We start from the raw sequence: 12,923 nt of genomic DNA, 5'->3' as shown, positions 1-12,923 counted from the left end.
TCTGGCTCCTAGAGATGATACTAAGAGTCCCGGTAAAACCCTGAGGCAGGAAGCCCTCTCCACTGATAAATCACTACCTCACCTTTGCACTTCATCTCTGTCTGCTCCGAACCCAATCCCATTCGGCCCCTGACTGTTGCCTTCACGGTCAGCTCCAGCGCTCAAGCTCAGGCCTCTCACAGCCTGGGGGGCGGAGCCAGGGAGGGCGGGGGCGGGGTCTGGGCGGGGCCGGGGGAAGGGGGCGAGGTCTCAGTTCTGCCACCTTCCCCAGACCTGGAGCACAGCCGCCGCCGTCGCGTCCTCGCAGCCCTGCGCGACGCCCGCTGCCTCGGCCGCCGCAGCCTGGCCCAGGAGCTCAGAGCCGGGGCCATTGGCCCCGCAGCCTGCCACCCTTCGGGCCGCGTGCCGGCTGCAGCTGGCATGGGGGGCTACTGAGAGCGGACACTCCTTCCCTCTGGCACCTCCCCCGGCCACTGGCCACTGGACTCGGGCCAGCGAGCCTCGGGCACCTCTGGCCCCCAGTCCGGCGCCTGGCACGGCCCTCCGCTCTGCCCCTCCGGCTTTGAGCATCGTGTCCCCGCCCCCCCCCGCCCGCGCCTGGGACACCTGGGTCGCCCGGCGGCCCTGAGGAGGGGGGCGGGGGGGGCATGAAGCCGCTGGAGAAATTTTTGAAGAAACAGACGTCGCAGCTGGCGGGGCGAACGGTGACAGGAGGTCCCGGCGGGGGTCCGGGGAGCTACGGTGGACCCGGAGGGGGTGGGGGACCAGGCGGGGGCGGCGGGCCAGCTGGGGGACCGCGACCGCTGCAGCGGCGTCAGAGCGTGTCTCGGCTACTGCTCCCAGCTTTCCTCCGAGAGCCCCCCGCCGAGCCGGGCCTGGAGCCGCCCCCTGAGGAGGAAGGGGGCGAGCCGGCGGGGGTAACCGAGGAGCCGGGCAGCGGGGGGCCCTGCTGGCTGCAACTGGAGGAGGTGTCTGGTCCCGGGCCGCTCGGGGGAGGAGGACCCCTGCGCTCCCCTTCCTCGTACTCCTCAGACGAGCTGTCCCCCGGAGAGCCCCTGACTTCCCCTCCCTGGGCCCCCCTGGGTGCCCCCGAGCGACCAGAACATCTTTTGATCCGGGTTCTGGAGCGGCTGACCGGAGGGGCCACCAGGGACAGCGCCGCCTCAGGTAGGGAGTCAGCTGGCTCATCTATCCCCGAGCCGGGGAATTGCAGCTTGGTTCCTCTTCCTTGCCCTTGGATGGTGGGGGTGGCCCTGTGTTGCAGCCTCAGTTGGGGCTTGAGTGGTTAGCTGAACCGGGTAGGCAGAGGCTCTCCTTCAGAAGAGAAGCTTAGTGCTCACCTTCCTCCCTGTAGCAGCCTCACCCTTGGCTGGAGAAGAAGCTGAACCTCTTCCTTTCTCCTTAAGCCACCATCCCTTTCTCCTTAAGCCACCATCCCTTTCTCCTTAAGCCACCATCCCTTTCTGCTGGACATTTATTTTATCCACAGACCTCCATGGGTTCCCTCCTGCGGCCCCAAATTACGGCCTGACACACTAAGATGGAAGCTGCTCAGAGCAGCCTGTGCCACCCTCCAGAGGTGCCCAAAGCCTTGGAAGACCTTACAGGGGTCCCTGATTCTGTCTAGAAGCACCAGAGCACAAGGCTGGCCCACTCCATGGGGTGGTGTCAGAAAAACACAGGGCCCAAAGTACCTTTTGGTCTTGGGCAAAGGGGTGCATTGTCCTTAGCAGCTTGAGGAAGCAGGGTGGAGGTCTGCCTGTGGGATGGACTCAGAAGGTGTTTGTAGGGGGAGAGGTGGCTGGGCAGGCATCAGGGCCCTGCAGCATCTGGGGGATCTGAGCCTCTCCAACTCCCACCCTTCCAGTGTCAGGCCTCAACACATGGCCTCTTTAAAAAATAATAACCACACCCTGAGAGGCTTATTCCCTAAACGATGATGCTATTTTACCACTCCCCACCAGCACCCCTACTAAGGGGCTTTTGAGGAAACTGAGGTAGAGAACGTAAAGGTCTTTAAAAAAAAAACCAAAAAACCCATTGCTGTTGAGTCAATTCCACTCATAGCAACCCTATAGGACAGAGTAGAGCTGCCCCATACAGGGCTGTAATCTTTAAGGAAGCAGGCTGCCACATCTTTCCTTGGTGGAGTGGCTAGTGGGTTCGAACCACAAACCTTTCAGTTAGCAGCGGAGCTCGTAACCACTGCACCACCGGAGCTCCTTAAGCATCTTTAGCTGTAGGTATTTCACTAAATCTAGGAGGTCTGAGGGTTCGGAGGCCCTGGTTGAGGGCCTAAAGGTTGGTTGGGGGGTGTCACACTTTACTCTCAGCCCTCTGTAGGGAGCCCTAACCTAGGTGTGTGGAGTGGGGTTTCACTCCCCTAGATTTTTCTCGAGACCTGGGTCCCTTCCTTTGGCTCAGGCTGCAGTTGCCCTCGGGAGCTGACACCTTTTGGATTTAATTAGAAAAATATCAGACACACACACAGCACTCCTAACCATAACTTCCCGCCTACACCACACACTGTTTCTCTATGACACATTCCCTGGGGAGGCTGTGCTTTGGACCAGAGCCTGCCTTGGAAGAGACAGATGCCAAACTATAGCCCCCATATCAGCTCTCCCCCACTCTGCCCCATGTTCCTCTACCTCTCCTCTGGCCTAGCTCCCCTGTGAGAGAAAGGGTCTAGGAAGGATATCAGGCATCCCGATTCCTAGACCCCATCCCTGGAGCTGAGGTTCAGGGCTGGGGACTGCCTCATTTTAAGAGCATGGCAAGGTAGTTGGGCAGAGAGGAAAAGGGAGAGAATGTCTTTCCACTTCCACAGTGACCTGATGCCACAGGCTATCCTCAGTGTCCCCAGGGGTAAGACTACTGAGTTGATAGTCACCCATATCATCTGGCCCAGCAGAATCGATCCCTAGAGTAACTGGTGTGGGAGACCTCAAACCAGTCCCAGAGTAAACCAGTATCAGCATAACCCACCACTCTGATATTTCCCAGTATAACCAATGTTTTCCAGCCATCTTGGTTTCCTCTCAGGGTGTGCGGCCTTACAGAAGATACCACAAATCTAGCAGAAGCCTCTTGAACTTCTCAGCAGTCCCACCTGACCACTAGGCTCTGTTGACACTCTGTTTGCCTCAGGCGTATTGGGAAAAAAGCAAAGTACTGGGAGCCTGGGTTCTTATTTCAGCTCCAGGCAAGTCCCTCCCAGCTCCGAGCCTCAGTTTCTCATTTTTGAAGTGAAATAGTTGCAGTAGATGATCTTGTATTGGTTCTTCTCCACCACCTTCATGGCTAAAATTGGAAGCCAGGGGATAGCGATCTAAGAACCATCAGAAGACTTGGTTTTGTCCTGGGGAAGTGCCTGGGGACCTGGCCCTAACCTGTTCCAGTGAGGACACCTGGCTCCTTCCCTGTACCCTGCCTGTCGGTGTGTGCCAGGCAGCCCTGCCCCACCCCAGGGCTGGCTGCAAGTCAGGGCGACCTTGTACCTGGCTGACTGGCTGGGCCAGGCCCAGATGGGGTGTGAAGGGAAAAGGTGGGGGGGGGGTTAGAAGAGCCACTCCCCTCCATGCTCCCATTATTAACCCTTACATCTCTGGCACCCAGAGGACAAGAGAGTTTCTATTTAAAGCTTGGGATCAAAGAGATGGCAGTTGCTCCCTCTCCCTTTTACTGGGGCTGGTTGTTACCTGCCTAGCTGGAACTCAAAGCTGTTAAGCAGGGAGTGGGGAAGGGCGGAGGGATCCTGAGACACACACACATATACACCCTCTGTGTCTGGAAGTTCTCTGTCTAGAGACCCTTCTGTGGGCTTCCTCTTATTTTGCACAGGTCTCAAACTTGGTGTATCGGTGTATTATCTGACCAGCTTCCCACACACTGAAGAGAAGTGGTCATGGCCATCAAAGGGCTCCCCTCTTCCCTCCAGCTGCCTTGGCAGCTGCCAACTCCACCCCCGCAGCGGCTGCCCAGAGCCTTCACGTGTGTGTCTGTGTGTGTGTGTGCACATGGGTGTGCGCATGTGCGTGTATGCAGTGCATGATGGGGCAGGTGGCTGGGGCTTCAGCCTGACTAAAGAGAATTTGCCCTCAGAGGCAAGAGAGGGGTTGGTGGGTTTCCAGTCTGGTCCTGAAAGTGCCCTCCAGACCTCAGTGGTGACCATTGATTTCCACAGATATCCTGCTGGATGACATCGTTCTCACTCATTCTCTCTTCCTCCCCACGGAGAAATTTCTGCAGGAGCTACACCAGTAATATCCTTTTGTGAAGCTTGCAAAAGGGGAGGACGAGAGGGAGCCACCCGCTCCGTGTGATGTCAGAGCCTAGGCCTTCCCCTAGGAAACATACCTGGGTCTCAGTCCCAGTTTTTCTACTCACCAGCATTGTGACCTTTTACAGAGAATCTAACATTCTGGGTCCTCAGTTTCCTATTCTGTAAAATGCGGGTAAATAGCACCTGCCCTGCCTACCTATGGGGCTGTTATGAAGATCAATATGATAGCAGATGTGGGTGTGCTTTGGAAACTGCAGAGCCCTATGCAAATGGAAGGTGTTATTATTCTATTAAGAGTGCCTCTCTCCCTACTGAGTGATTGCTCTAAATATCTGGTTACCCAGTGAGTTATTACAGGGTCCGATGTAAACATTAGGTCATGGCTGTGCTTTAGTAGGGTCTACTAGAGACAAGCCACTGGCTGGGCTATTCATAGGGTCTCATGTAAGCAGAGGGCCTCTCACTGAGTTATTTTAGGACCTAATTGTAAAACCGTCTGGCCACTGAGTCGGGTATATCCTCAGCTCTCTTAGAAATATCAGCCTTACGCTGAGGTATGGTCAGGACTGGGGTAAGCACCACTGGCCTTTATCAGCCCAATAGGAACTCCGGGCCCTGGGCTGGCCAGACTTTGGTTGGGTCGGAACAGGGTATCCTCAAGTGAAATTCTAACAGGTGGGATCTAGGTCCCTACCTACCCTGAGCAAAAACCTAGACTGGGTGGGGCATGAAGGGGTCTTGGCTCCACGGACCTCTGGACCTCTTTTCTCTCTGGCTCTAAACCTAGAGATTATTTGAAAGCAAATGGCCTTCCATTTCCCTTCCCAGCTTCCTCTGGTCAACCTGCCTAGGGTTTTTCCTTAACTTAGGGGTCAGCTTTGTTCGGGCAGGGGGCATGGAGGGCCCTGAGGGGCTGGGCCGGAAGCAGGCCTGTCTAGCCATGCTCCTCCATTTCTTGGACACCTACCAGGGGCTGCTGCAGGAGGAAGAGGGGGCTGGCCGCATCATCAAGGTGGGCCTGGGGGAAGGGAAGGTGGACAAACAGGCTATTGGCTCTGGAAGGGGCCCTTTTGATGGAGCCATGCTCCTCAAGCTAGGAACCTGGAAGGAGAAGATGCCAGTGGGCCTTAATTTATATTGGATCTTTTGTGCTTGAAGGCATGGCAGCCCTGCCCAAGCCTTGCAGAGAGTGGTTCTTTGGATGAGACCCCTACCTTTGCCTTCTCTCTCCTGGTCCCCAGGATCTGTACCTGCTGATTATGAAGGATGAGTCCCTTTACCAGGACCTCCGAGAGGATACTCTGCGGTTGCACCAGCTTGTGGAGACAGTGGAGCTAAAGTGAGGGGGAGTGGTTGGGGGTGGGGACAGGAAGCAAAGTCTCCCCTATTACAGGGGCTGCCTCAGGCCTTTTGGCTCTAATATGTTTTATTTCAGCCCCTTTCTCTTACTGGAGGGTAGCACAGGCACTGTCTCCAGTCATTCTCCTGTCCATCTGTTTGTCAATCCAATGGTGGTAAATGTTTAACAACCTGCTCTTCAGGAAAAAGAGCCCTGATTTGTAGCTTTTGCCAATTCCCATGGTGTAAATTTTCTCATCACGTCTGATTTCAAGCTACCAATGTGACATCACCGAATATAGAATTAGGAAGAGATGTACAATAGCAAGCCATTTGATAGTATTTCTACCACACAAATAACTTCAAGAACATAGTTGGTAGTAAAATGTAGCAAAATACTGAGGAAACCAATTACCTTCGTAATAATTTATTTAACTATAATTTATATATACAGTGAAACCTATTACAGCCAGAACTCAACAAGACTGCCTTGTTTTTCCAGGTTTCGTAAGTTTTTTGCCTTTGACAGGGTGAAGTCTTACCACTTTCCTGTCACTGGTTTTAGTGGAAAATATTTGAGTTTTCCTCCTCTGACGGATTTCTGCCTTACACAGATCTGACATTCGCAGGTTCTACTGTATATAAATATACATAAAATAACTATCTATATATGTTTTATGTATGTATATTAAAAAAAAAAAACCATTGCCATCTAGTTGATTCTGACTCATAGCGACCCTATAGGACAGAGTAGAACTGCCCCATTGAGTTTCCAAGGGGTGCCTGGTGGATCTGAACTGCTGACCTTTTGGTTAGCAGCCGTAGCACTTAACCACTACGCCACCAGGGTGTGTGTGTATATATATATATGTATGTATGTATACACAAAGAGAGAGAGAGCCCCTGGGTGGCACAAACAGTTAAGCAATCAACTACTAGTTGAAAGGCTGGCAGTTCGAACCCACCCAGAAACGCCTCTGAAGATAGGCATGGTGATCTGATTCTGAAAGGTCACAGCCTTGAAAATCTTATATTGTGATCTGCCCCTGTAAAAATTTCAGCCTAGGAAATCCTATAGGGCAGTTCTATAGGGTCACTGTGAGTTGGAACAAACTCAGCACACAATAACAACATTTTTAAATTACCGTGTTTAATAACCAGTTGGCAAAATTCCAAAAAATTTAACAGTAAGCTCTCATAAGCCAATGTGAGCCAGTCCGTCCGTCCATCAGTCCATCCATCCATCCAGCCCTTTCAATTTTTCCCTTCTCCATCTCCATAGCCACAACTCTCCTATAGGTTTCCTGATCTCTCACCTGAATTCTTGCCACAGCCTCCTATCTAAGGCTTCAGCTTCTGGTCCTATGTCTTCCTCTGTCTTCTCAACACTGATACCAGAGAGATCTTTCAAACTTACAAAATAACAAGATTGCACTCCTGTTCCAAAAACATCCATGGCTCCTCCTTCTACAAGACAAAGTTGTAATGTCCTAGCATAGCATTCAATGCCCTTCCCTTTCTGATGATCCTGTCCATGTTATCTCCCACATCTCCCTCCAACCATGACAGTCCCTGTACCCTCATAATTCTCTGAACTCTTGTGCTTTTCCAGCTGCCTGCTGTCCTTTATATTGTCCACACCAGAATGCCTTCCTCCTACCCTCTTCTCTTCCTGTTGTCTTTCAAGGCTCAGGTCAAATGCCATTTTTCCAATGAAAGCTTCCCAGTCCTCCTCTTCAGAATAGCTTTCTCCCTCCCCCTTGCCAACACAGCTCTCCTTGTACCTTTGTTATATCACCTAACACATCCTGTCTGGTGTTAGAAGTAGCTGGATGCACATCCGTCTCCCTCCCAGACTGTCAAGTTCTTGTTGACAAAATTCAGCAAATATCTGTTGACCTACTACCACGTGCCAAGCAGTATGCTAGGCCCTGGGGGATTAAAAAAAATCAGTAAGAACCAATCCCAGCCCTCAAGAGCTCTCAGTCTTGTAGAAGAGATAAAGCATGAACATAAACAAATATTTTTCCAATGTCCTACAGGAATTCATGTAAGAAAGGGACCTTCCCTGGTGGGTGGGGTAGATCAAAGAAGAATTCGTGGAAGAGGTGGCATTTGATTTGGGTCACTTGGATAGTTGTCCCATGTTGGACACTGTCCTCTCTTCTGATCCCCTTCACCCCCTTCTGAACTTGATGCTAGTGTATCTCTGACCCTATTCTGATGTCCCTGCTGGACGATGCATGTACCTGGCAAAGCTTGCTGATGCCCAGCTATGTCCATGCCAGGATCCCAGAGGAGAGTCAGCCACCCAGCAAGCAAGTGAAGCCACTCTTCCGCCACTTCCGCCGAATAGACTCCTGTCTGCAAACCCGAGTGGCCTTTCGGGGCTCCGATGAGAGTGAGTGTGGACATTAAATGGGGCAGGGTTCCTGAGTGGCTCAGGGGGCCCCTGTGGGGCATCTGGGTCTTGGGTGCCCTCAGTAGAGTCTGCCTGTAGAGTAGAACCAGCTCCTCACACAGCACCTTCTTCAGAGGCCAAACAATTTGGGGTTGGAGGTGGGTTCAGGTGGGGAGCAGAAGTGCTCTGGAGGGAACCATGACAGTGCTGTCATTCTGCCCTCTGGTGAACAGCTCCCTCCCTGTCTCTGTCCAGTCTTCTGCCGGGTCTACATGCCTGACCACTCTTACGTGACCATACGCAGCCGCCTCTCAGCATCTGTGCAGGACATCCTGGGCTCCGTGACAGAGAAACTGCAGTACTCCGAGGAACCAGCAGGGCGGGAGGATTCCCTCATTTTGGTAGCTGTGGCCTCCTCGGGAGGTGAGAGGAAGAGCTGGGCAGGGGCCAGGAGAGGAGACACAAGCCCCAGTGCTGTGGGGCAAGGGTGAAGACTGAATTCTAGGCTCCTGCTACTCAAAGTATGGTCCTGGGACCAGCAGCATAGGCATCACCTGGGAACTTGTTAAAAATGCGGTATCTCAGACCCAATCCCAGACCTGCTGAGTCCTTCTCTGCATTTTAACAAGATCTCCAGGTGATTCCTGTGCACTTTAAAGCTTGAGAAGTGTGGATTCAGGACACCCAGGTTCTAATCTGGCCACTGCCTCCCACTCACCTTGGGATTGTGTCCTGGCCCTTTAACCTCCCTAGGCATCTAAGGATGCTACGTTTTTGAGGCTAAAGACACAGGGTGGGCCTCTAATCTCTAGGGTGGTGGCTGTGGGAAGGCAGAAAGCCAGTGATGTAGCTTCAGCCTTATTTTTTCCATCCCTAAGATGGGAGAACAAATTCCTGCCCGTCCTGTGCCACAGGGATGAGAGAATGAGAGATGAACTGTGAAAGAACTTTGGGGGTAAAAGGGAAGATAGAAAAAGAAAAGAAATCCCATTAGCCTTGAATGTGTCAGTCTGGAGTTAGGAGTTTCTGGATGGGGTGGCAACAGTGGCTGGGGGTGTGTGGAGGGGACCAGTACGGGTGGCTGGGGGTGGGGCTGAGCAGCTCGTCCTCTCGCAGAGAAGGTCCTCCTGCAGCCGACTGAGGACTGTGTGTTCACCACGCTGGGCATCAACAGCCACCTGTTTGCCTGTACCCGAGACAGCTATGAGGCCCTGGTGAGAAAGCCTTCACAAGGCCAGGCTGCGAGCTAGGGCTGAGGGTGGCTGCGGGCAGTCCCTTACTCCACCAGCCACCTGGAGCCCAGCTCCTGTGCCCTTGCCTGCCACCAGGTGCCCCTCCCTGAGGAGATCCAGGTCTCCCCTGGTGACACAGAGATCCACCGAGTGGAGCCTGAGGATGTTGCCAATCACCTTACTGCCTTCCACTGGGAGCTGTTCCGATGTGTGCATGAGGTGGGGGCTGATGCTGGTGCTGAGATGGGGTCTGGGGGAGAAATGTGCTCTTTGGAAGCAAAATTTCCATTAGAATGTACCTGGCAGGAGCCCTGGTGGTGCAATGGTTAAGCGCTTGGCTGGTAACTGAAAGGTTGGTGGCTCAAACCCACCCAGTGGCTCTGTGGAAGAAAGACCTAGTGATCTGCTCAGGTAAAGGTTACAGGAAACTCTATGGAGCAGTTTCACTCTGTCTCATGGGAGTTACTATGACTTGAAAATTGACTCAAGGGCACCTCAGGACAACAACAGTGCCTGGTTAGAAGGCTCTGTGAATGCTCACCAGCAGTCACTCACTGGCAGCATACCCTTGGGCATCATCTGGCCATACCCTCTCTTTAAGACCTTGTCCCCTCAGCTGTAAAACGGTAAAGAGAGAAACCCTAGAGCAGAGTGGTTTAAGACTCAAGCACTGTCTAGCACAGTACCTGACCCATGGTTCATATTTAATAAATATTCGCTATTAAAGAAATAAAGCAATAACAATGTGTACCAGACGGTTGTCTTGAGGACAAATCAGCCATAAAGCCTTTAGCGAAGCGCCTGGCACCCAGTCAGCGTTCAATACATGGTAGTGTGTATTATTAATGTTGGATTTTTTTCCCATCTCTGTTGCATCCTGTCCTGTCCTTGTTTTTCTATTTTCCACCCCTTTCGCCCCCACTCTCCTGCCTTTCCCTCCTCACCGCCTCGCTCTGCCATGTTCCCACCCACATACCCGCCGCCCTGGCGGCCCCTCCGCCACCGTGGGCGCAGCTGGAGTTTGTGGATTACGTGTTCCACGGGGAGCGCGGCCGCCGAGAGACGGCCAACCTGGAGCTGCTCCTGCAGCGCTGCAGCGAGGTCACGCACTGGGTGGCCACCGAAGTGCTGCTCTGCGAGTCCCCGGGCAAGCGCGCGCAGCTGCTCAAGAAGTTCATCAAGATCGCGGCCATGTGAGTGTGGCCGGCTGCGGGGACCAGAGCGCGCAGGCGGGGTGCCGGCCCCGGAGCCGCACCTGACCACGCCTTCCGCCCCTACAGCTGCAAACAGAACCAGGACCTGCTGTCCTTCTACGCGGTGGTCATGGGGCTGGACAACGCCGCGGTCAGCCGCCTGCGGCTCACCTGGGAGGTGATGAGACCCCCCTCCTTCCCTCTCTTCCACCTGTGCTGGCCCAGCCATCCCACCTTGGGGATCTTAGCCTCCCTCTTCAGTCTTGACATCCTGGGCTTTACCCCATTGTGGCCTCCTGGGACCTGTTGTAGGCCTATAGGAAGCCTTTGTGCCAGTTGGAATGAGGCGCCCTATTCTGGCAGATACATCCCCAGGGCACGCAGCTTGGCTACTGGACCTTGTCTTTGTGCAGATTTGTATAAAGCATACATCCGGGAATGGGGGCAGGGAGCCCTTGACCAGGTTGCAGGCTTGGCTAGAGCACTTTGGCTGATTTCAGCCAGCGCTCAGTGGGGCTCTCTTGGGTATGGCACATGCATAAGGAGAGGCCTCACTTCCCCCAGAATACTGAAGCTCCCTAGGGTGTTTCAAGATCCACCAGCCAAGCCAAGGCCTGACCCTACTTCCCTACCCACTAGCTTCCCAGCCCCCTGCAACACACTCAGGCCCTTTCTGCCTCCGGAGGGATTAGTCAGGAGTCAGGGTGAAACCTAAGGAGCTCCTTTCTGATACTCCTTCTCCTGCCTTCAAACTCTGCAGAAGCTGCCAGGGAAATTCAAGAACTTGTACCGTAAATTTGAGAACCTGACGGTGAGTAGGTTTGGCTCTTTTATCTTTTTCTGGACTTTACACCCCAGAGACCCTCTGTTCCCATAAACCCTTTTTCTCAAGCTTCTCTTTCAAGGCTTTTAGTACCTGGAACCCTGGACCCTTCCCCACTATACTGAGAGGAGAAGAATGGGAGGATTGTTACCCTGTTTTCCCTGGAGTAGAGGGGGTGCAATCAAGCCCTTTTCCCCATGCCCCCAGCTAAACACCCCTACATACCGCCTCTGTTGGGGGTGTTTCCAGAGCAGAGGGATGAGGGAGGGAGTGGCCATATCTTTGGGGTGCACTGGGTCTAGCTGTCCCGTTACCCTACTTCTGCGGAATGCTAGGACCCCTGCAGGAACCACAAAAGCTACCGAGAAGTGATCTCCAAAATGAAGCCCCCTGTGATTCCCTTCGTGCCTCTAATTCTCAAAGGTGAGAAGTCTTCCCTCCCAAGTTGTGACTCTTCTACGCACGTTCTTCTTAATCCCATGTGCCAAACCCTGACCCATTTCCTAACCCCCAGTTCTGACCCTCAATCCCTTCTCCAGTGCAGCTCTGGGTGCCCACCTGGAGAGGAGCCCCCCGACTGAGTGGGCTCTGGGGGAAGGGAAGGGTCCTCAGGTGCAGTGGCCCTTTGGACCTCCGCTTTTGTCTTTTCCTTTGATTCTCTCCCTGTCCTCTAGACCTGACATTCCTGCATGAGGGCAGTAAGACCCTTGTTGATGGCTTGGTGAACATTGAAAAGCTGGTGAGTGGCACTGCCAATCCCTGGTCCTGTGAGTGGGGATCTGGCATCCTCCCCCTCTTTCCTGGGACCTCCCTAAAGATAGCAGCCTTCCTCCATGATGTCCAGCTTGCCTAACAGACTCCTGACTGTCTCCCTGGTGGCGTCACTGTGGCAACCCACCCACTGGTGGCAAAGCTGACAGGCAGCTGGGGGGCAACTTCACCCCCCCACCTCGCATTCTGACACACCCCCTCTTTTGGTCCTTCAGAGACTCTCCAGAGTTGGAGACTGGAGGGAGTAAAACCAACAGAACTGGGGGATGGAGAAGGGGAGCTCAGAGGGGGGGCATCTTTCTGTGCCCTTTTCAGGGCTCATTCCTTGTCATCTCTCAGCATTCAGTGGCTGAAAAAGTGAGGACAATCCGCAAATACCGGAGCCGGCCACTTTGTGAGTACCCAGGATTCTGAGAGCACTGCAGGAAGAGCTTTGACGGAGGGAGGGTTCAGGGGAGAACTTCCTGCTCAAATATCCACGTCCTGAAGTTCGTCAGTTCTCTACTCTCTCCTTCGCCTCCCCAGAGATATCCTGCCCAACACCTCTCTCTCCCAGTCCACACCTGTCTCCTCTACTCATTGTGTGTGTGTAAAGGAAGAAGGGAGGCTGGGAACCTGACCACCTCTCCCTCCTTACACACCCAGGCCTGGATATGGAGGCATCCCCTCATCACCTGCAGACCAAGGCCTACGTGCGCCAGTTCCAGGTCATCGACAACCAGAACCTCCTCTTCGAGCTCTCTTACAAGCTGGAGGCCAATAGCCAGTGAGAATGGAGGTGCTGGTCAGCCCCCTACCAGGTCCGTGGGCACCTGGCACTAAGCACTTTGCACACTGTTCAAACCTACATCTGCCATCTTTTCCCTGGAGCAGCCTTCTC

At 53.6% G+C, this 12,923-nt stretch overlaps 1 protein-coding gene across 2 annotated transcripts in view; it reads left to right on the top strand.

Moving 5' to 3' along the window:
• The window catches only part of RAPGEFL1 (Rap guanine nucleotide exchange factor like 1), a 15,804-nt gene extending 2,881 nt beyond the window's left edge, over nucleotides 1-12,923 (top strand). Inside the window, exons 1-15 of one of the 2 annotated variants that reach the window (XM_023553669.2) lie at nucleotides 648-1,167; nucleotides 4,187-4,265; nucleotides 5,162-5,297; nucleotides 5,527-5,624; nucleotides 7,912-8,024; nucleotides 8,280-8,447; nucleotides 9,141-9,238; nucleotides 9,353-9,475; nucleotides 10,271-10,449; nucleotides 10,537-10,627; nucleotides 11,210-11,260; nucleotides 11,608-11,695; nucleotides 11,947-12,011; nucleotides 12,383-12,437; nucleotides 12,689-12,923. In XM_023553669.2, the coding sequence (XP_023409437.2) occupies nucleotides 648-1,167; nucleotides 4,187-4,265; nucleotides 5,162-5,297; nucleotides 5,527-5,624; nucleotides 7,912-8,024; nucleotides 8,280-8,447; nucleotides 9,141-9,238; nucleotides 9,353-9,475; nucleotides 10,271-10,449; nucleotides 10,537-10,627; nucleotides 11,210-11,260; nucleotides 11,608-11,695; nucleotides 11,947-12,011; nucleotides 12,383-12,437; nucleotides 12,689-12,813 (1,989 nt within the window). In that variant the 3' untranslated portion in view covers nucleotides 12,814-12,923. Of the gene's footprint in view, nucleotides 1-647; nucleotides 1,168-4,186; nucleotides 4,266-5,161; nucleotides 5,298-5,526; nucleotides 5,625-7,911; nucleotides 8,025-8,279; nucleotides 8,448-9,140; nucleotides 9,239-9,352; nucleotides 9,476-10,270; nucleotides 10,450-10,536; nucleotides 10,628-11,209; nucleotides 11,261-11,607; nucleotides 11,696-11,946; nucleotides 12,012-12,382; nucleotides 12,438-12,688 lie in introns of those variants that run through there. The other variant, XM_064271111.1, reaches the window with a different exon arrangement.

The sequence above is a fragment of the Loxodonta africana genome, chromosome 18 (genome assembly GCF_030014295.1).
Source record: "Loxodonta africana isolate mLoxAfr1 chromosome 18, mLoxAfr1.hap2, whole genome shotgun sequence".
Classification (NCBI taxonomy): Eukaryota; Metazoa; Chordata; class Mammalia; order Proboscidea; family Elephantidae; genus Loxodonta; species Loxodonta africana.
This window is presented reverse-complemented; position numbering and strand designations above follow the sequence as displayed.